The sequence below is a fragment of the Sceloporus undulatus genome, chromosome 1, assembly GCF_019175285.1.
Source record: "Sceloporus undulatus isolate JIND9_A2432 ecotype Alabama chromosome 1, SceUnd_v1.1, whole genome shotgun sequence".
Classification (NCBI taxonomy): domain Eukaryota; kingdom Metazoa; phylum Chordata; class Lepidosauria; order Squamata; family Phrynosomatidae; genus Sceloporus; species Sceloporus undulatus.
This window is the reverse complement of record NC_056522.1, coordinates 250,574,951-250,598,280: the sequence shown is the minus strand read 5'-3', so window position 1 is coordinate 250,598,280 and position 23,330 is coordinate 250,574,951. Positions and strand designations below refer to the sequence as shown.

The 23,330-nt window shown below is 42.4% G+C and overlaps 1 protein-coding gene across 7 annotated transcripts in view; it reads left to right on the top strand.

Moving 5' to 3' along the window:
* The first annotated feature begins 9,422 nt into the window (after positions 1-9,422).
* The window catches only part of PRKAG3 (protein kinase AMP-activated non-catalytic subunit gamma 3), a 36,304-nt gene continuing 22,396 nt past the window's right edge, over positions 9,423-23,330 (top strand). For all 7 annotated transcript variants that reach the window (XR_006104012.1, XR_006104013.1, XM_042467564.1 and 4 more), the window contains exons 1-8: positions 9,423-9,562; positions 12,536-12,575; positions 13,747-14,393; positions 16,502-16,583; positions 16,939-16,997; positions 18,697-18,742; positions 20,818-20,872; positions 21,573-21,699. Coding sequence is in view for 5 of the 7 variants with exons in the window: in XM_042467564.1 (XP_042323498.1) it covers positions 9,524-9,562; positions 12,536-12,575; positions 13,747-14,393; positions 16,502-16,583; positions 16,939-16,997; positions 18,697-18,742; positions 20,818-20,872; positions 21,573-21,699 (1,095 nt within the window). In the remaining 2 variants the exon portion in view is untranslated. The remainder of the gene's footprint in view (positions 9,563-12,535; positions 12,576-13,746; positions 14,394-16,501; positions 16,584-16,938; positions 16,998-18,696; positions 18,743-20,817; positions 20,873-21,572; positions 21,700-23,330) is intronic.

The following is a 23,330-nucleotide window of genomic DNA, read 5'->3' as shown; positions in this document are numbered from 1 at the left end:
TTTGCAGTGAAAGAAATTTATTATTATTATTATTATTATTATTATTATTATTATTAAAAATTCTTTCACTGCAAAATAATAATAATAATAATATTAATAACAACAACAACAATAATAATTTTGCCAGTGGGTGATACATCCGGATGAAGCAGAGGGCATTTAGAGATAGGTGACATTCCTATCATTCAGGCTTGGGATGGAGGGTAGATCCAGATGGCAGATGTGAAGGGAAAGAAACAGGAGGCTGGAGGGAGAGATGGAACTCCCAGAATTCCATAGCCTCGAGCCAAGGACCCCACAACAAACTCCAACTCCAATAATAATAATAATAATAATAATAAATTTTAATAATAATAATAATTTATTATTTTAAAATAATAATAATAATATTAATAATAATTTATTTTTAAAATAATATTATTAATAATAATTTAAGTTATTAGTTTGCTAAGGCACCAGACCTCTCTGGCAGAGAAGGCTCAATGTCTCAGGACACTACAGTTCCCAGAATTCCATAGCACTGACCCAGGACAGTTAAAGTGGTGTTAAACTGGATTATCTCCCCAGTGTGGATGCAACCTAAGAGAAGGCAACTGTTACAAAGGGAAGGAGAGATGTAGATGAAATAGATGAGGAGAATGACAAAAGGATAGATGTCGATGTGGCTGAAATGGATGGGGGCTCTGACACGGAGGACCCTTTGAATTTGGCTGCCAGGGATGGGAAAATAGAAAGGAGGAAGAGAGGTGAAGCTGTCATTCCTGTGAAAGTGGAACCAGGCTCCCTTTTCACCCCAGAAGTGCAAAGGCTCAGGATGCCTTCAGGGCCCCACTGAGCATGCGCAAGAGTCCATATCCGAATTGTTGAATCCGCATGGTGACTTGCCTTGGATTCGATTCCCCCTCGATTCGGAAGGGCAACGGAAGGGCAACCAGGTGTGATAAAACACTCACGTTATAACATCAATTCGCATAGTTTGACCCGCAGTCACCCCTGATTTTAGCTCCAATAACCTCCGTGTGATAAACGCCATAGGGTCACCATATGTCAAGACCAACTTAGCAACTCATTATTTTTTTTTTAAATTTCCCCCCACAAAACTCATTCTCATTTTTCCCTCCCTAGGTATTAAGAAATGACAAAGTTTAGATCACAATTAGTAAAGAGTGCTTGGTGGAGGTGATCTTTGCAACTAGAAGATTCTCCTCTTTTCTGCACCAGACACTGGATAGAGGCCCTTCATCTATTCTAGAATTTGAAGCTCTTATCTTTGGAAGTTTTTTTTTTCTGGGATTTGAGCAGAAACCATTACACTAAAGAAAGATGAGATGAGATTACAAGGAAGGAAGGAAGGAAGGAAGGAGAAAAACAAGGTAAGGGATTTGGGTGAGAAACTGAGTTTTCAAAAATTAGTGCAGCTGTTTCCATCTTTCAGAATCTCCATGATTCCTGCCATAAGATTGTTAATAAAATTTAAATACCATTTTTTAAAAATGTTACAAATATCATACATGCAATTAACTTAACAACTGAATATATGAACAATTTCCCACTAGTTTGCTGTCCCTGGTAGACAAAAAGGTGTTGCATATGCAAGCACTTCCTGCTTAAATTATCTCTCTTACCCAACTATTAAAGCTTCAGGAAGCCTGTCTTCTTTTGCATCTAGCATCCTGGTTGCATGGAGTTTTCCCCAAGATCTCTTGCAGCTCAGTAGCATCACTCTGTAGAGTAGAAAACCTGTGGATTGCCATGTTGGTCCTTTAGTGGAGGGAATGCATAGGAAATAAGTACAGTATATGAACATCTTGCTGTAGGTAGCAAGGTTTTTAGCTCCTTATAACACCTCTGGAGGCTGTATGTTAACTAAAAAAAAGGTGATGGGGGAAAGAAGACATAAGGAAAAGCTCCCCAATCAACAAAACAGTCTTCAGATTCCAAGAGTTATTGGAAAGAGACACTGAAGAAACATCAGTAAAAATGGCCAACTATAATGGCCTCATAAAGGTGAGACTTCTTTCTGGACCAAGTGACTACCAGGAACTTTGAAGATATTTCAGGGAACATATAATTTGCCTGTCCCAGAAAAGAATTATAAATCTGAAGTAATATGGGACTATGTAAAGATGTGACATTGTTTATAGGCAGAAAGTGGGCTGGATGGAGGGACTGAATTACCTTGAGTTGTGAGGCTAGATATTAGGCCCTTCCAAGTACAGTGGTGCCTCGGGTTACGAAATTAATTCGTTCCGCCATTCCTTTCGTAACCCGAAAATTTCGTAACCCGAAACACTTTTCCGTTAGCACTGGAAAGCCTATAGCTGCACTTTGCAGCATTTGAATTTCGCGCCGAAATGAATTTCGTAACCCGAAAAATATTTCGTAACCCGAAACAGTTTTTGCCAATCCAACTTTTTCGTATCCCGGAAATTTCGTAACCCGATCATTTCGTATCCCGAGGCACCACTGTACTTTGGAATTCATCACCCCAAAGCCGCAACCAGGATGGTAAATTGGATTACATGGTGGGAGCTGTAATTGCAAATACTTTCTCATCTCTACAGAAGATACTACAGCTACTGACAGTGTACTACACCAGTCACAATATAAGGAATTGTTATCTGCTGTCAAGTTGACTTTGACTTATGGTGATGCCGTGAATTAGAGGCCCTCAAGACATCCTATTGTCAACAGCCCTGCTCAAGTCTTGCAGACTCAGATTCATGGCTTCCTTCATTTTTGGAACATTTTCAAACCGTGGATGCTTGAATCCGTGTATAAAAAATCTGTGTATAAGAAGGGCCGCCTGTATTAATATACATTTCTCATAACTGGTGGTGGTGGTGCATGCCTTTAAGTTGTTTCTGACTTATGCCAACCCTACAGTGAACTTATTGGCACATTTCTTCAAAGGTTGGAGGATTGCCATGTCACCACACTGGCTCTACTTCCCTTAATTAGTCTTGCTAAAAAGGATTTAGTATCCTTTGGATGGTTTTTTATTTTTACTGTTTTTAAATAGAGCACATAACAGCTGTCTGGCTACAGATAAAAAGCCAGGAACACACTTTGAAAGTTCCTTATTTGTTCTGCAACATGAACAGTTGTTGTTGTTGTTGTTGTTGTTGTTGTTGCAGTCTCCCCCTTTAGAGGTAATTCCCCCCTCCAGCTAGGATAATGTTTATTTGCTTTACAAAGGGAGAAGAATGGGCTGTCTCCCTAAACACTGAACACTTACAGTGTTTCACAGGTGTTTCGATGTTGCTGGAGGACACCCACCCACTTGAAGGTACCATTTCTTTATTTACCAAGGGGTGCTTGCTTAGCCTCTGGTGCTTGCTGAGATCAGGCTGCTAGCAGTGGGAGAAGCTGAGAGGAGAAAGGACTGCTGCTTTCTCTTTTAAGAGACTGACTCACTCGCCCGGAATTCTCCACAGCAGTGGTGGGGAGGAGAGGCCAGGCCTAACTGGGCTATGTTTAGTATTTGTGGGCACTGGCTGTGGGGTTAGGGAAGGAGGGGCACACAGTGGCACATCAAAACATCAAAGCTCCAGAACAGAACCCAAACTTGATTACTTGTCTGCCAAACACTGTCCCCTAATTTATAAAAGTCCATTGCCACAAAATGCGACAATAGCCATTAGTTTTTTAACTGCTTGAAAAGGGGTAAATTTATGATGGCTGGACAGGCCAATCAATGCTTCTGAGTATCAGAGCCTGGAAGGTAACAACAAAGAACTGTTGCCTTGATGCTCTCTTTGTGATCTTTCCAAGAAACATTTGTGAAAATGGGATGCTGGGTCCATTTGTGAAAATGGGATGCTGGGTTCAGTAGGACTGTGATCCAATCCAGCTGGTATTTTCTCTAATTTGTCCATGTTGCTAAGAATGCAAAGGGATCTTGCAGCACCTTTGAGAGTAACTGAAAGATAGAAGTTGGTAGCATGAGCTTTCCCTAGGCTTTGGCCTACTTTGATGCACAAACTAGGTTCAGGTCTATGAAATCTCAATCTACCAACTTCTGTCAGTTAGTTTCAAAGGTGCTGCAAAATCCCTTTGCATACTGATTTTCCAGATTAACACATTTATGTCTTTGATTTAATGTTGCTAAATAAACAATAGTCACCAGATGAAACTGTGGCATGGCAGAGACTGTTTCAAGCTGTCTCTGTGAGGCAACCATGCTCTATACCAGAGCTGGAGAACCTTTGCCCCTCCAGATGTTTTGGATAACAACTTCCACACTTGTTATTGGCCATACTGGCTGGGGCTTCTGGCAGCTGAAGTCCAAAATGTCTAGAAGGCCAAAGGTTATTGTCTCCTGATCTACAGCTAAGCACATCAGTAACATAGCTGTGGGACTGAATATTGTTTGAATACGTACTTCAGTTCCTACAGGCAATCTCAGGAAAAGCCAAACTGCAGCCCATAGGCAGGATAGGGGCCTCATTTGGTTTTGGTGGCCTTGCAGCTACTCATGCTGTCAATGGCTATTGATTATGATATCTATATACTTTTTGTTACATATCTGCATCAATCAGTGGTTCCCAAACCTTTGTCTCCCAGATGTTTCAGACTTTAATGCCCAGAAGCCCCAGCCAGCATGGTCAGTTCTGGGAGCTAAAGTCTTAAACATCTGGAGAACCAAAGTTTAGGAACCACTGAGTCAAGTTCTTAACACCTGTATGTATCTGCGTCAATCTAATTCTTAACATCCATTGCACTGTTACATTTTTTGATGCTCTTTTAAATTATATGTACTATGAATAAGGACAGCATCTGATTCACAGGCATCTTGGCTCCACAAAGTTTTATGATAAGCCAGGCAAGTGGTTTGTAGACACTGGAAAACAGCTACTCCACTTGAGTCTAATGGCTACATAAATGGCAGCCAAAAAACCAGTAGCCTGTAACATGAGCCCTTTTAGTAAAAAAATGGCTTCCATGCCACAAGATCAAAGGTAGACAGTTGTGGCCTTCCAGATGTTGACCGTAATCTTTCACTGGCTAGGGCTGAATCGGAGCGCCAGTGCAACAAAATCAGGGGGACTGCAAAGTTTGGGGGGGGGAGGCATTGCAAAATGTAGGACATTCAATAAAAATGTAGAGCATGACAAAATAAAAGCTGCAAACAATCATAGAAATGTACATTCATGCTTCTTAGTCATGCTCAAAAATTTGGAATTCCTCCTGGAAAGAAGGCTGAAATGTAGGACATGCCCTGGAAAAGGAGGACATCTGGTCACTCTTAATTAAATCCAAAGGGCTGCACCTTGCTGACCACTTCCATAAATATTTGGCCATGACAAAACTGATATTGAGGGCAGGATGTTAATTGTTGATGGAGAACAGAAAAAGGATGAGTATAAGTTTGGGAAGGTGTTGACTGGATTTTTATATAATTACACCACCTGTAAGGTGGCATGTTTACTTTTAATATCCTTACATGGTTGTTTACAAATGGTTTTATGGATGGTTTACAGATTATTTCAGGCTTTAAAAAATTAATACAATATATGAAGATGTGTCTTTCATCTGTTGAATGACTACCTAACAGAGACCTAGCTGTGTAAGCAGGGACATAGCTAGGATTTTAGGAAGGGGGGGGGGTCCAGACTAAGTGCTACCATTATAATGGGGCTTGGGTGCGGCGGCGCAGCAACACACACCATTCATTTTTCTAATGGAAGGGGGGGTCCGGACCCCAAGAACCCCCCCCCCTTGGCTACGTCCCTGGTGTAAGTCTGGAATATCAATATGCAAAAGCATCTTGTAGCCCCTTTGAGACTAACTGGGCAAAAGAAGTCGTAGCATAAGCTTTTGTAGACTAGGTTTACTTCCTCATTTGACTAACACCCAGTTTTGCAAGGCACAGGATAGTAGAAAGAGATAAGTGGGGAATGGTCATGAAACAGAGGGCATGCTTATGAAATTTGCAGATGACACCAAATTAGGAAGAGTAGCTAATACCCCAGAGGAGATTACCTAAATTCAAAGTGACTTTAACAGGTTAGAAAGCTGGGGCAAAACTAACAAAATAAATTTCAACAGGGAGAAATGTAAGATACTACACTTAAGGTGAAAAAATAAAATGTACAGATATAGGATAGGGGGCACGTGGCTTGACAGTACATGTGAAAGGAACCTAGCAGTCCTAGTAAACCACAAGTTGAACATGAGTCAACAGTGTGATGCAGAAGCTAAAAAGGCCAATGTGATCCTAGGCTGTATCAGTAGAAGTATAGTGTCTAGATCAAGGGAAGTAATAGTGCCACCCTATTCTGCCTTGGTCAGGCCTCACCTGGAATACTGTGTCCAGTTCTGGGCACCACAATTAAAAAAGGATGTTGAGAAGCTGGAACATGGCGAAGGGTCTGAAAACCATGCCTTATGAGGAGAGACTTAGGGAGCTGGGGAAGAGGAGGTTAAGCGGTGACATGGCAGCCATGTTTAAATATTTGAAAGAGTGTCATATGGAAGAAGAAACAAGTTTGTTTTCTGCTGTTCCAGAGATTAGGACCTTGGACAACAGATGCAAACTACAGGAAAAGAGATTCTCCTAAAACATTAAGAACTTCCTGACAATAAGAGCTGTTTAACATGGAACACACTTCCTTCTTCTTTCCTCCTCCACTGGAGGTTTTTAAACAGAGGCTTAATGTCCATCTGTGAGGGGTGTTTTGATTGTTAGTTCCTGCTTGTCAGAGGGTTGGACTTGATGGATCTCGAGGTCTCTTCCAACTCCACAATTCATCAGAGCCTCTCCAGAGGGAAATACTACTGCGACCAGCACCAAGGCTCCTACATTGCTTTTACTCTCAATGGCGGGTTACAAACGGCCCTCAAGGGGCCGTTTTCCCGCCGCCGCCATTCGCTGCGCAGGGAAGCCCCAGCTGTCAGACCGCGAGGCTTCCCTGCGCAGCAAAAAAGGAGCAGCGAAATGCCGCTCCTTTTTTGAACGCGGAAGTGGCGCCGCGAGGGGTGGAGTGCGCCCTTGCGACGTCACTTCCGCCGCGACACGTCTGGACGCACAGCGTCCAGTACGTCAGCATGGCGGCGCCCATGTGGATGGGCACCGCAAAAAAGTACGCGCTCTGCGCGTACTGGGAGGAAGGGCCGTCAGGAAGGTAAGAACCTTCTTAACCCTAATACGGCCCTTCCTAACCCTAGTACGCGCGGAGCGCGTACTTTATGGCGGTTTGTAACCCGCCAATGATTTTCTGACTGGCACTGCAACTACAGCAACTCTCTTGGAGAAAGGGGTGAGTGGGTGTGCATTTTCTTTCTCTTCCATCCATCTCTGTGGAAAGCCAGCGTATGTCTTGGTTTCAGCGTTGGGCTAGGACACTGGACACTAGGGTTTGGTTCCTGGCTCAGTGTCAAACTGCATTATTTCCACAGTGCAGATGCACTCTTAGTTGCCTGATTCTCCAGTCCAGAGGTACCAATATTGTCCTTCCTGCCTATTTATATAAATTGCTTCAAGGCCATCCCCCATTTTTACCTCTCCTGAAAATAGGTGCTAACCAACATATGTCAACAGCTATGGAAAACAAAATGATGGCCAACAGATTATACATCCCCATCCACAAAAAGGGAGACAGAAGGGACTGCAGCTACTATAGGACCATAGCACTGATCTCCCATGCAAGCAAAATCATGCTCAAAATTTTGCAACATAGACTCCAACCATAAATGGAGAGAGAAATCCCAGAGGTCCAAGCAGGATTCAGGAAAGGAAGAGGCACTAGGGATCACACTGCAAACATACAATAGCTGATGGAGTGCACCAGGGAATTCCAAAAGAAAATCAGCATGTGCTTTATAGACTGTAGCAAGCCTTTGACTGCATAGATCATGAAAGGCTATGGAACCCCTTAAAGACATGGGAGTGCCAACACATCTGATCGCCCTGATGGGGAATCTATACTCAGGACAAGAGGCTACTGTCAGAACAGAACATGGAGAAACAGAATGGTTCCCAATTGGCAAAGGGGTCAGACAAGGCTGCATCCTCTCACCCGATCTATTCAATTTGTAAGCAGAGCATATTATAAGAAAAGCAGGCTTGAACACTGAAGGAGTAGGAGTGAAAATAGGAGGAAGGAATATCAACAAGCTAAGATATGCAGATGACACTATAATACTAGCAGAAAACCTCAAAAACCTGGAACACCTACTAAGGAAGATCAAAGATGAAAGTGCAAAGGCAGGCTTAATGTTGAATATCAAGAAAACAAAAACAATGACCATCGAGGACCTTCACAAGTTCAACCTTAGACAATGAAGAAATAGAAATAGAAATAGAAATAGAAATAGAATTGCCATACCTGGGATCAAACATAGTTAGAAATGGGGACTGCAGTCAGGAAATCAGAAGAAGATTAAGAAAAGGGAGCGTGACTAGATTAGAACTAGAAAAGATTCTAAAATGTAAAGATATACAACTCAGTACATACAAGCCATTGTATTCCCCATTACCATGTTTGGCTGTGAGAGGTGGACAGTTAAGAAAAATGATAGGAAGAAAATCAATTCATTTGAGATGTGGTGCTGGAGAAGAATGCTGAGGATCCCATGGACAGCCAAAAGGACAAACAAATGCGTCCTGGAGCAGATCAAGCCATAAACCCTGGAAGCCAAGATGACCAAATTGAGGCTGTTGTACTTTGGACACATGATGAGAAGGAAGGACTCATTGGAAAAGACAATAATGCTGGGAAAGGTGGGGGGATGTAAGAAGAGAGGAAGGCCACATGCCAGATGGATGGACTGTATTAAGGAGGTCACAGGATTGGGGTTGCAGGAATTAAGCAGAGCACTGGAGGACAGAGGGGCTTGGAGATGCCTCATCCATAGGGTCATGAGTAGAGATTGGCTCCAGGGCAGCTAACAACAACAAAGAAGAGCCCGCATGGTGTAGTGGTTTGACTCCTGAGTAGACTGTGACTCTGGAGAGCAGGGTTTGGATCCTGGCTTGTCCAGGGAAACCCACTGGGTGATATTGGGCAACTCACACTCTCTCAGCCTCAATGGCAGACCCCCTTGAAGACATCTTGCCAAGAAAACCCCAGAAGAAGGTCGCCATGAGTCGGAAACGATTTGAAGATGCCCACAGCAGCAGCAGCAACAATGGGACCTACTAAAACAAATGGCACTACTTGCCCATAGGGGATCATGGGGGGTTACTCGTCCATAGGGAACCATAGGAGAATGTTTTCCCATAGAGAGCGACAGGAGACCACTTGCTGCCCAGAGAGGATCCTGTATGGATTCCTTTGTTGGCGTGGAATGTTTCAGCCTCTGCCTTCCCTCTGGGCCAGGGCTCCCCCCCAAGTCCGGCCATTTCTTTTAGCTCCACCTCCCGCCTGGAGGGGCGGGATTCCTGCCCCTGGGGCCCCTCCCTCCCTCCCTCCCGGGGCTCTGGGGGGTGCCCCTGCCCTGCAGCCAGCCAGCCAGCCAGCCAGCCTGCCCTGACACTCAAGCTCCCCGGCCACTCGCCCTAAAGAGCAGCTGGCCCGCCATGGAGGCCCCGGCCCCAGAGCAGCAGCAGGAGCAGGAGGTAAGGCGAGGGGCGAGCCCAGGGGACCTCCAGCCCAGCCCTTCTTCCCGGAGGCCCTAGTCCCGGCCGGGGAGGCAGGCAGAGGCACTACCCCCCCCTCCCGCCCCAGAGGCTGCCGGCCTGCCTTCAGCCTGGCTCCCAGGGGGGTCCTGACGGGGCTGGGGCCAGGGACTTCTCCCCATCCTCCCCAGGCACAAGGGCTCTGCCCTGGAAAGGATGAAGAAGGGATCTCACAAATCAGACAATAACACCCCCCCCCCCCGGTAAAAGCAGTCCCTGGAAAATCCTTGGCCAGAGAGAATACTAGGCCAGCCCTTGCCCATAGAGAAGCACAAGGGGAGAATTCTTGCCCCGAGAGGACCACCATCTGGGATTCCTTGCTCAGTCTTCTTTCTGGCCTCTGGGCCTGTTCCCAGTCAGTTTTTTCCAGGTGAGGCCTGAGCAAAGCAGAATAAAGTGATGCCAAGGGGCATTATTTGCAAGATGTAGGTGCACTGCAAGAAGGAAGATCTCTTGCAGAGTTAGGAACACCAGGGATCATTTGTGGATTCCTTTCTTGGTGTTGAATGTAGAGAAAGCAGGAATATGCTGCTGGCATCATATGCCTCTAACCTGAACTTCAAATGACCCATCTGAGTTTGTAGAAGCAGCATTTTTAAAAAACATTACCCAACTATGCAAAGACAGAGTCGTGTTAGTCTGGAAAACCATCTGCCAAAGGATCTTGCAGCACCTTTCTTGAGACTGACTGAAAGAAAGAAGCTGGGAGCATGAGAGCTTTCCTAGACCTGCGCCTCCAATGCTTCTGAGGAAGGAGGCTCAAGTCTGTGAAAGCTCTCATGCTCCCAGCTTCTTTCTTTCAGTCAGTCTCAAGAAAGGTGCTGCAAGATCCCATAGCATGCTGATTTTCCAGACTAACAAGGCCATGTCTTTTTGAAGTGATCATAAAGAGGAGAGCTTTTGAGCATGTGCAGAGTGCTGGTGGTTTCTCCACAGTCTTCCCCTTCTGAGAGGTGTTCTAGCTCTTCCAACTTCTTGCTGTTGAAAAATATGGCCTGGTCCAGAGCCTGTATGTCTGGATCACCTTCTCCATTGGCTATGATTGTGTTCTCTTTCTACTCCATCTCCAATGTTGTTCTTGTTATTGTGTGCCTTCAAGTTGTTGCCAACTTATGGCAACCCTAAGGCAACCCTATCATGGGGTTTTCTTGGCAAGATTTATTCAGAGGAGGCTTGCCATTGCCCTCGCAAAGTTGAGAGAGTGTGACTTGCCCAAGGTGGGTTTCAAGGCCAAGCTGGGAATCAAACCCAGGTCTCCAGAGTCACAAGCCAACACTCAAACAACTGTGCCACACTGGCTCCTATTTTCTGGTGAGGTAAAAAGCTGAGACAATCTTGAATCAATTTATATCTCTAGGAAGGAGGGAACCGTATCCGTACATCTGGACTGGAGAATCTGCACTGTCGAAATAATGCCGTTTGACACCACTTCTAACTGCTATGGCATCATCCTACAGAATCCTAGGATTTGTATTTTTGTGAGGCACACCAGCACTCTTTGGCAGAGAAGGCTAAAGACCTTGTAAAACTGCAAATCTATTGGCTGGAGTTACAGCACTTAAAAGTGATGGCACACTGCATTATTTGTAAGATGTAGATGCACTGCAAGAGGGAAGATCTCTTTCAGTATTAGGAACACCAAGCAGGCAGAGTAGAGCAACTAGGAATATCCTGGCATCTTATGCCTCTAACTTGAACTCCTGGCATCTGATTTCTGTCTAGGTAGGAATTCTGACTCCCAGCCTTTTATCGTAGCTGGAACACAAACCAGAGCCTTTTTTATAAGGTTGATCTGGCCACTCTGACCTGGGCTGCTAAAAAAATAAATATCTTGGCTTCAATACCTTGATAAATTAATGAAATCAGTGTGTGTTTTCATAAAATAAAAACAAGAATGGGGAAAGGTACCTTGTTTTTAGGTAATGGAGGCACATATCATGTAACAAGATCAATTTCATAAAAAAAGCTTTTAATATTGAAGAATGTCTCTAGTAACATGGGGACTGTTCCAGATATCCATTTGCATGTTTTATAAGTATTTATATTAATCATAGTGATTTTTTTAAAAAAATCTGATCACTTAGGGAAACCTTTTAATTGATCAAAATATTTTAATGGATTAATCCCACTCACCAAATGTTGCAGCTCTGGATGAAGTTCCCATTCTTGTATGACTCTTTCTGTTTTGCACAAGCCTTTGGTTGAAGGAAAAGGCCTTTCTTAATATTGATGCTAACTGGCCTCCTTCTGCTTCCTTTCATATTACAGGGTCAGCTTGACCTGAGCAGGCATTTGCTGGTACCTGGAGTCTAAGCCATTCAGGGAAAAACAAGGAGCGAAAAGAAAGAGGGGTGGTGAATAGTGTGTCTGTCCTTCTAGAATCTTCCAGGATGAGCCAGAGTATTACGCCTTTAGTTATAGGTGTGCAACATTCACATCTCTTGACAGAAGGCTGTTTCCTGGTCATACTGCTGTGCCTGACTGTTATGTTCTCCTGCACCTATTTCCTGCTGCATCTGTACATTATAACTTGGTGCATTGTTTTATACACCATTGCTGCCTGGGTTTTGCAGTGAATGGACAGCTTCTATTGGATGATCCTTTTGCTCTTCCCCCACTGTCCTGCTTCATGTGAACAATATAACACAGCCTTCCCTGATCTGGTGACCGCTACATCTGCTGGACTGTAACTCCCATCACCAGCCAAGCAAACATTTTTTTAAAATTTCATTTAATTTGAATTAGATTATTTAGGACTGTGAATTTAGTCTCCAGGTTTCCCTTCTCAGCATAGTATTCCCGCAGTGAATGCTCTAAATTTTAGCATCACTCCAGATCCTGAAGGTTTTGCACATTGCGCATGGGTGATAGAGAGACTCTGTTTAATACTGTCTGTTTCTGTTCCATTCCTAGGTAATACCAATGAGCAATGGTCTCCAGCTTCAGGAAGCAGGTGGGTAATATGCTGGCTTTGCCTGCCTCTGGTGGAGTGGCCACTCCCAAGTACAGACTTTACTGCCTGCCAGCCACCTCACTCCTGATGTCTGTGCCAGGGGATTGCTTTGGATACTAACTACCTGCTTTGGGGTATCTTCAAAAACTGCTAATCAACAACAGCACAATTTAGTATGTACACAATCTGGGACATTACACATTCCTTTGTGGCTCTGCTGTTTGCTCCATTTAGCTACGATGGTACCTTTCAATCTAAATAGATATTTCCTTCATTATTCTCTCGCAGTACCCAGATACCACTTTCCTTGTTATTGTAGTATGGGGGATTCTAGTTCTGGTGGAGTTGGTGCCATCTTATGCAATAAACAGATAGTTGGAACAGAATTTGGGAGGCCTAAATTCAAAATTCAAACTCAATCCCAGATTCTCTGTCACTTCCGTATTTTCTAGCCACTGTTTTTTATCTGTTAAACAGGCATATTAGCAACCTACCTCACAGGGTTGTTGTGAGGGCACTCAATAAAGATTATGTTAATAAATGTGTTAATGAACACAGAAACATGTTAATAAACATACAGGCCTCTTTGGGCTGGTTCTGTTTTCAAAGAAATCATTTAGTCTGCAACCTCAGTTTCCAGTTTCTACTCTACTGTAGGGATTAAGAAATCAAGAAATCCTTGATAGTGCATGATAGGGTTGATGAGTGTTGCAGTTGGTAACATCTGAAGGGCCATACATTATCCAGCCCTGTTCTGCTGTAAATTTTGCAGGAGATATTTTATCTGTTCAATTTGGGCCACTGCTAAAATCAGAGAATGCTTATGGTCTAACTAAAATCCTGTGTGCTCATGTGTGTATGTCTTGTCATTTACCAAAGACTGCAAACTATAAACTAACTGGACACATGTTTTGTTATGCAAGGGAGGGCAGATAGGTGGAGAGGGGAAATGACCAACAGCCAGTACACTTGCTGCCTGTGTAAGCCATGGGTTGTTCAATTTACCAAATGAATGCCTGCTTTCTGTGAATAAAGAGGCATATCATTTCTGTAGTCTTAGTGAGGAGGAAGGGAGGCTTGTGTCAGTCTAAAGGTCCAAGATTATTCAAATGTTTTGCCTACCAAAAGGCTTTTGGTGTCTGCATTTGCAATACTTCCCCTTCCCCGCCAGGCCCCATCCTTTCTCTGGACGTTAAGGAATCTGCCTTGGAAGCCAGTGTTGTAATGCTGGAAGCCAAAGACCTGATTGCAGAGGGCAAAGATGCCAAGCTGAATGGGACGTCAGATGGCCAGAGCATGAACTGTGATCCTGAAGTTGTTGTGCAGGATGCCAAGACAGCGGGTTGGGATGGCAGAGTGACAGAAGTGACTGTTGAGATGATAAATGCAAAGGCCAAAGAATTAGATGGAGCTGAAAACAGTGGTCAGCCTCAAGCCACAGGAACAGATAGCAAACTGAGGGGAAAAGAGGATGTGATGCTGAGAGCCAAGAATGATGACAGGAAGGCCAAAGCAACTGCAACTGGTAGTAAAGATGCCAGTCAGCATTGCCAAGGATCAGATCTGGATCCCAAAGGAGCAACACCAGCAGAAACAACAGCAGCAGCAGCAACAACAGAAGCTACTCAGCTTGAACCGAGTAACAAGGAAAGTGATGGGGACATCATTTCGCTTGATTGTGAAATTCTTGGTTTTGGCCCTGACATTGACTTCCTGGGCCCTGATGCTGAACTCTATATGCAGTTTATGCGGAGCCACCACTGTTATGACGCCATCCCCACCAGCTCAAAACTGGTAGTATTTGACACTACCTTGCAGGTGAGGGGGAAGTGGGAGCTCTTGTGGGTGGAAAGGTGATGGGGTCTGTGCAGAATTTGATGATTTAATGTCTACTATCAGCCAGGAAACTTACAACAGTGATGGTAAAATAGTCTGACTCACCCATGTACACAGCTGTTTCCTCCTTCTCAAGGCTTCTAATACAGCCTTATCACTTGCTCTTTAAAAAAAATCCCAAACATTTTTTATGTCCAGAGCTTGGAACAGTTCCTTTTTTGGGACTCCTAGAATTCTCCAGCCAGCATGATGAGGGGCCATGCTCCCTGGAAAAAAAGGTAATTCTCCTCCCCCTAGCTCTGCTCACAGCCAGTAAACAGAATGGTGCGTGGGAGTTTGCAGATCAAGGAGCAGGAATTTCATTGTCAATGGTTGAGATAATCCAGCTAGCAGGAAGCAAGTTAGGTCCCACCATTCCCTTTATGTAAGTGAAAGCTTGCTATTCACTTAATATGCTAAAAATAAAGCACTGTTATAATGAGACCCAAATGCATCCTCAGCTTGAACAGGAACAATTTGGTCTTATGATATGATATCATATACAGTGGATCCTTGTTATACGCTGGGGTTTGGTTCCAAGATCCCCCGTGTATAACAAAATCCATGTATGCTCAAGTCCCATTAAGTATAATGACATAGCAAAATGGTGTCCCTAATAAAAAATGGAACATCAAGGTAAATTTATACTTTTTTGGAACATTTTCAAACTGTGTATGCTTAAATCTGTGTATAAAAAATCCGTGTATAAGAAGGGCTGACTGTATTGACAGAAATTCTGTGTAGGTGTCTTACCAGGGATTCTTACATACTTGGATCCCTTTTGTTCTACACAATAACAAATTCCACAGTCATGTACAGTCCTGGGATTTGTAATTTAGTGAAGCACTATTGCTTTCTGGTTGGGAATTCTAAGGACTCGTCATTAAAATGCAAATTCCAGGATTCCATCAGATAGAACTATTGTCCCAGAGACTTGGCTTTATGTTAGACATAGGGTTGCCATATCCTGCCTGGGGTCGGGACATTCATGGTTTTGAACCGGTCGGGGAGGTCCCGTCCCCATTTCTAATTTGACCCGGGTTTGCCCCGGGTCAGGTGGCTGCTGCTGCGGCTGCTCTTGCGAGCGGCCGCTGCTGTGGCCATTGCACGCATGCGCCACCTCCAGCTGGAGCGGCTGCTAGCAAGGGCCGCTGGAGGCGGTGCATGCTTGAATGGCCACAGCAGCAGCTACTAGCAAGGGCCGCTGCGTCTCAGTTTTGCCAAAATGTCCTCCATTTTGATCATGCCTAAGAAACATGAATTTATATTAACAGTTTTTTAAAAATTATTTAATTTTTTCGCATGTCCTCCAATTAAAAAATATGTCCTACATGGGGTGTGTGTAAATTTTGTCCTACATTTGTCCTACAATTTTTTAAACATTTGTCCCGGTTTGGAGGTTGACAGTTATGGCAACCCTAGCTAGACAAGGTATGAGAATGGAGAACATACCTTCCAACTTTCCCAATTTACCAGAGACAGTACCAGTTTAATCCACTTTTCAGCTGCTTTTAAATTGTCCCTCTTTCCCCTTTTGTCCTTGGCTTACTTCAGTTGCTGCAAACTGATTTCAAACTGGGAAGGGAAGAGGAGAGGAATAGGGGAAAATCTTGCCTAGGTTCAGGCAAAAGGAAACTGCTGTAGCATTTCCTAGGTCATGTGCTCTTCCTTATGTTGTCCTGGGTTTCATCTGTGAAATGTCAGAGGGCATGGGATAAAAAAGTAGAATTCTATTGGCAGAGTTGTGTTTCCTACTGTAGGTCTCTTTTCTCTCCCATAGCCAGGTATGGGGAACTGGGAAACTCTCCTAGGCCTGTTTCTGAGCAGTGCAGAGGGCTACAGCAGGGAGGGCAAGAAGGTTTTGTTGTGACAACCAGCACAACATGTGAGTTCCTGTTATGTAGATCTGGGTTTTTCCAGGCTTCTGAATTTTCCCCAACTTAGTCTTCTAGTCCATATACAGCTAATTTCTTCCCACCTGTGTTGATATAATGGCCTATTTATATACAGGCAAATCTGGCCCCCAAATTCCTTTTGCTCTTTTTCTCCAGATTAAGAAGGCCTTCTTTGCCATGGTGGCCAATGGGGTGCGGGCTGCCCCTCTCTGGGACAACAAGAAGCAGTGTTTTGTAGGTAAGTGATGCAGTTGAACAGGTTGAGGATAATGTGTAAGTGTGAGGAGACAGGCAGTGGTAGTTGGACACTGGGAAGATGGAAATATGGACTATGGCTAAGGATTTGGATTTGGTGACCGTCAAACTGACCAAGGGATGTCCATGCATGATTTGGATTCTGAGGATAGCTTATTAAGAAAAGTGTAAAAAGGCCAGGCCTGGCTCTGTTGCCTCATGAACTAAAGCCTATCCCATATAGCATTGTCATAGCTGGTGTTTCAGCTGTTCCAACCTCCTTGTGTGCACGTATGTGTATGTGGGTGTGTGCGTGCCTTCCCCTTCTTTTCCTTTCTTCTTTTAATTTCTTCATGCAGGTATGCTGACCATCACTGACTTCATTAACATCTTACATCGCTACTACCGATCCCCTTTGGTGAGTTATTGGGACCTCAACCTGCTTGTCACATCTGTCATGAAACCAGCTCCAATAACTCCCACCTAAACATCAGAGTCTGGAATAGTTACTTTAAAAAACAACAACTGCCAACTCACAAAATGCCCTCAGCCCAAAAAAGTAATTTTCCAAACTATGCCCACTTGGCACAGAGGGCTGGGGAGAGGATTGAAAGAAAGGGACAGCAAGTTGGCAGGTGATGGTGGTAGAACCATTTAAGCTCCAGTACAGGTTAAGCCTCCCTTAGCCAAAACACTTGCAACCAGAAGTGTTTTGGATTTCTCATTTTTTTGGATTTTGGAATATCTATATTTGCACACACACACCCCTAATGAAATATCTTGGTGATGGAACCCAAAGCTAAACACAAAATTCATTTATATACATAGCCTGAAGGTAATTTTATAAATATTTAAATAATTTTGCGCTTGAAACAAAGTTTTTGTACACTGTACTATCAGAAAGCAAAGCTGTCAGTATCTCAGGCAGCCATGAAAAACGTCTTGTTTTTTAGTGCATTTTGGATTTTGGAATGATGGATAAGGGAGAGTCAACCTGTAGCAGGTGGGAGCTGTTTGGAGTTCTGTAGTCCAGAGAGCCATGCCAACAAACCTGTGAATTTGGAGGGAAATTTTGAAATACAGAGCAAGAGGCACAGATAGAGCACAGACCTAATTCTTCACAGGGTCAGGCGGCATCCCCTCTCTTTTGGCAATCATTTAGTTTGAAATATTAGTTTTAAAAATACAAATTGTATTTAAAATGTGAAAAACATTTTTAAATCTCCTAGAGGCTGATCATGTTAATTTCATGGGGAATCTTTTCTTAAAAGAAATTGAGGTATATAACCCTAGTACAGATGAATCTACTGTCCCAGGAAACTGTGTGGTTTTCTGTTGGGCAAAGTAGCTTAACAGTGTTGGAAGGTGCCTCAAAGGCTCTCTGGTGTAATCTCCTGCAGCCCAGGAAATCTACTGTTCCGACAGCCATGCGAAGTGGTCATCCAGCCTCTACTCAATAACCGTGAATAAAGAAGAGTAACACTGTCTGGGTTAGTTTGTTCCACGCTCAAATAACCCAAATTATCAGGACATTCTTTTTAAAGTCTAGTCAAAGTCCTCTTCTGTGTAATTTAGTTTAAATCCTACCCAAATAGAGTCCACATTTATTTCATTGTCTGTGTGACACGCCTTCAGATATTTGAACATTGCTTTAATACCTGAAGACCATAATTTCCTCTATGTGGGTTGCACTTTTTCATTGTGTTTGTAGTTTCTGTGACCAGTTCATTTACTGGTGGCCGTCCTTACTACCTAGCTAGGCTGGTCCTAGTACCAAGGTTGTATTCAAAATCCTACCAGCTTGGTAGAACTACCAGAGCCTTTCTTTCTGTTGCAGCCTTCAAGTGCCCAAGCTTACCACCTTGCCATGGTAAGGTTGCAGAATAGGGCTATGATTTCTATCATATCACTTCAATGCAAGATAGCATTATGAATTACTCCAAGCCCCACCACATAATGACAATGATCTTAATTGTCTCTTCTTTGGGCTCTACATGCCCAACTGCTCAACTAAATGAAATATAACGTAACCCACACCAAGGTCAAGATCATTACCTTTTGTGGGTGAATTGTGATGATGTCTGTTCCCTCTCATTGCCATGATTTTGTGCTTATAGGTTCAGATATATGAGATTGAGGAACACAAAATTGAAACGTGGAGAGGTAAGGAGAGTGACATTTGTTGGAGCCATAGTGGTTTGGCACTAAGGGGAGCAATGTGTGCATGAATGCAGTTGAACTTGATTTAAAATGATTGACTTTAAGTGGGCAGTGAATTAATACTCTCTGCCTGATGTGTATGTTTTTTTTATCTATCTGTGCAGGTTTAGTCTATTTCTTCCCCTAACTCAAGCACCCTGATATTGCTGTAGAGGGATCTTTTAACACCTTTGAAACTAACTGAAAAAAAGAAGAAGTTGGCAACACGAGCTTTTGTAGACTAAAAAAGTCTACTTCCTCAAGTGCACCTGAGGAGGTAGACTTAAGTCTGAAAAGGTCATACTGTCAACTTCTTTCTTTTAGTTAGTCTCAAAGGTGTTACAAGATCACTCTACATACTGATTCTACAGCCTAACAAGGCTATATCTTTGAATTAACAATATTCCTGGTATTCTCTCTGGTTTCCACACAAAAAGTTTCAGGATGCCCTCCCCTTTGTGTTTTGCTGTGGTTGTGGGTTCTCATGGTCCACTGCTTGTTTGTGTTTTGTCATTAGTTCTTCCTGAAGGTGGCCTGTGTTTTCTTTCTCAGTGTTGTCTGCATAGACTGATTTGTACCATAATAATTAAGTTGTTCTTGGAGGTAAAAAAGACAGATATTTTTCTTCTGCTTGATACTATCTTAGATTTTTTTTAAAAAAGGATAATCAAAAAGATACACAGTTTAGATGAGACCTCTCAAACACAGTGTGTCCTGCCACCACAAAAGGAGGGAGAGAAACTGCAGTTCCTAAATTTGCCACGTTGGCCCAACTGCTGACTACTTGACACTGCTCTCCTATTTGACACTGTTTTTAATTTGTGTGTGTGTGTGTGTGTGGGGGAATTCATCTGGAATGCTTTTGGCAGGGGAATAGATCTGTATTTTAAAATTAACATAATGAGTGGCATCAAAATCTTTAATAATCTAGTGAATAAGTGTTTTCTTCGTATTTTCAGAATTTATCTTAAAGGGCATTTTGATAAAGAGTTTAGATTTATGGTATTCTCTTATAAGTTCTAAGTATAACTGGATATAATTAAAGGGCAGTGAAATTAATAACAACAACAACATAATGTTTGAAGGTACAAGAATCAGTGGAAGGTTAGCTGTTTCATTTTTCAGCTAATTCACATCATTTGACACTTCTGACACAATTTGCTTTCTATGTGAAGGATCAAAACCCTACCTTTCCCCCTCTTTTCTATTTTACCTTTTAGCAATCCCATTTCAGAGGAATACTTGAATCTCTTTTCTGAATCCTTCCCATTTCTAAGCAATTTCTTCTCTTGTATCTGCCCCAGAATAATGCAGGTATTTTTGGGACAGCCAGGATCTTAAGTTAATTGTCAAAAAGCAGGAGAGAATCTGAACTGAGTTTTCAATTGAGTCTTTTTGTTTTTACCTTTTCCTCTTCCTTTTCCTCTTTCATTCTTTCAGCAAGCATATATAGTTTGAAGAAGGAAGCACAATCTAATAAATGACAGTTGCTGGAGAGAATATATACCACCCCCAATTATAAAAGCATACTGCTATTAGCAACAGAGGGCTGTCTTCATTTTTTTTTTAAAAAAAACAACGTATTGCAGTAAGTTGTAGCATGGAAATTTGCCTCTCTTCAGAGTCAAATGAACCACCACAGTCTTCTTTCTTGCCTACAGCAATTTCTGAGCTGTTTTCAGTCTACGTGGTACAAGAAGAATGAACCATGTGTGATGTCTTTTTCTGGCTTGTTACCCTACAGATATTTTTGATAATGGCTTCTGCCATTCTCAGCCAGCATTGCTGCTGGCTCTGCTATCTGAGGATGATGGGAGATGCAACCCAATACTCCTGGAGGACTTCAGGTTGAAGAAGGCTGATCCCAAGCTAGTATATGCCAACATGGATGTAAACTTGTAATCCTTTTAAATTTCTTAGAAAGTCAACATTAACTTCTTTGGCCAAGTTTGTTTTCTAGATGAGAGCTCATTACTCAACCTTACCTGTTCTCACATTCTGCCGAGGATCCTTATTCAGCTCCTTTCCTTTCTTCCCAGAGGTGTATTTGCAAAGTTCCTTCAAACCCTTAGTGTGCATCTCCCCAAACGATAGGTAAGTCATCACACCCCTTCTGTAAGCCCTTTATTTCTATAGAAGTTGGCTTCCCACAAGTTGTCCATTGCAAATATCCCACTGTATTGCATGTTATCAAATCTATGCCAGCCTATGCTTGCCAAAGGGTACCGAGGGTGATTGTTGTTGGGGTGAGGTGCTGAAGGGGGACATATAGCTTAAAAGGAGAGATGACCTAAATGCATGAGCACAGGGTAGGGTCACAGTAAGCAGCTGCTGTTTCTTACTAGTCCCCCTCCTTGAATGCTAGATACCTTTCCTGTGCTGAGAACACAGGTGCCTGGGTACTGTGGTTGCCAATTTTTTAAGAAGAGGAACTTTGTACCTTTAGCAGCTACCCAATAGGCAGCGCAGAGTGAAGCCATTACCCTTCATCTTTTTGCTAGAAAATGGCTCACCTTTTGTTTTCTGACTTGTGAGGAACCTCTGTCAACAATAGCCCTAGTTGTTTCTGAATGCTTGCCCCTTAAACCCCAGGCTAAACAATTTTGCACATCATGGTACCCATAATGGCATGGCAAACAGGTCTTCTGGGGTATTAGTTCCGTACAGTTCATCTTTATTACAGTCATAGACCAGCACAGCTCTGGGGTATTAACTGTTTGCCTAAAGGGTGGTCTCTGGGTCAGTCACTGGGCATATCACAACAACATGGCTTTTTTCTTACTCCTTTCCATAGCCTGTTTGATGCTGTTTATTCCTTGATTAAGAACAAGATCCACCGGCTGCCTGTGATTGAGCCCATCTCGGGGAATGTCCTTCACATACTGACACACAAGCGCATCCTCAAGTTTCTACATATCTTCGTAAGTACTCAGCAGACTGGATAGAAAGCTTTGATGTCTTGGCAGCCCAATACTTGTTCGATGTGCTGGCTGTCCAATGTGTGATGCTTTACAAAGTGACCTAGGCAAAAATAGTGGGTCTTTGTGCACAAGAAGCTCAGAATGGGGAAAACAGTAATGGGGAGGGAGCAAAGGAGGATCATGAATGTGGGCATATGTGTGTTCAACTCTGTGAATTTCATAGGGTTTTCACAGGCAAGGAATACTCAAAAGTGGTTTGTCATTGCCTTTTTCTGAAATTTAGCCTAAAGTACCTGATATTCCATCCAAGTACTAACCAAACCTAGCCCTGTTTAGCTTTTAAGATGTGATGGAATCTGATGCCTTTGGGATATTTAAGCCTCACATATTTAGTTACATGTCTTTAAACTGGTTATAGTTAAAACTGAGTATTCTGAGGATACATCATGTGGGGATAGATGGGTTTTGGTGAACAAAGAAAAAGAGATGACTTTAGGGTACACAGAATCATAGAGAGCTACAAGAAAGGGAAAATTTGGAAAAAAAGACAGACATAAAAATATTTAGCAAAACTAAATACTTAGGTATAATAATTACAAAGGAAAATGCAGATATCTACAAGAATAACTATATTAAAGTATGGAAAGCAATAAAAGAAGAACTTAAAAAATCTAATAAACAACAGCTATCACTGTTGGGTAGAATTGCAGCTATACAGATGAATGTTTTTCTGAGGATGATGTTTTTATTTCAAAATTTGCCAATCTTGTTAAACAACCATTTAATTTATGGAAGAAAGACATTCTTAAGTATATCTGGCAGGGACAAAGACCATGTATAAAACTAAAAGCTATGTATGATCTTAAAGAAAGAAGAGGACTGGGGGTTTCCCAATTTAGAAGTTTATTTTTATGCTTGTGCGCTATCCTGAGTGAAAGATTGGTTCAATTTATCAGAAAAAAGACTACTTGATTTAGAAGGTTATAATTTATTCAAGGGATGGCATGCGTCTGTTTGCTACGAAGATGTAAAAGGAAAAAAAGAATTTAAGTATCATTATATCAGAAAGCCCCTTTATAGAGTGTGGAACATCTTTAAAAGTTATTTTTATAATAAATTACCTAGATGGTTTTCATCTGAGGAAGCTTTGCATAGTAAGGAGAATTTAACGAAGGGGATTTGGCTAAAATATGAGGATCTCTTAGTCAGTAAGAAAGAAGAAATATGATCAAAATCAATACAAGACTTAAAGAAAGAGGGGGAAAACATCCTATGGTTTGTATATTTACAAATAACAGAAGACTTTAAAAAAGACATGACTCAATATGGAATAGAGAAAGAAGTAAAAACATTAGATAAGATAATGACAGGTGGTGCAAAAGGGATGATATCAAAATTATATAAAGTATTGTTAGATATAGAACTGGAAGAAGTTATAAAAACCAATATGGTAAACTGGATGCAAGATTTTGAAAGAACGATATCACTAGCGTATTGGGAAAAATCCTGGATACTTACACATCAATTCTCAAAATGTAATAATTTAAAAGAAAATTATCTTAAAATCTTTTATGGGTGGGATCTAACTCGGCCAAATTAGCAAAAACTACAAGATCAAAAGAGAACAAATG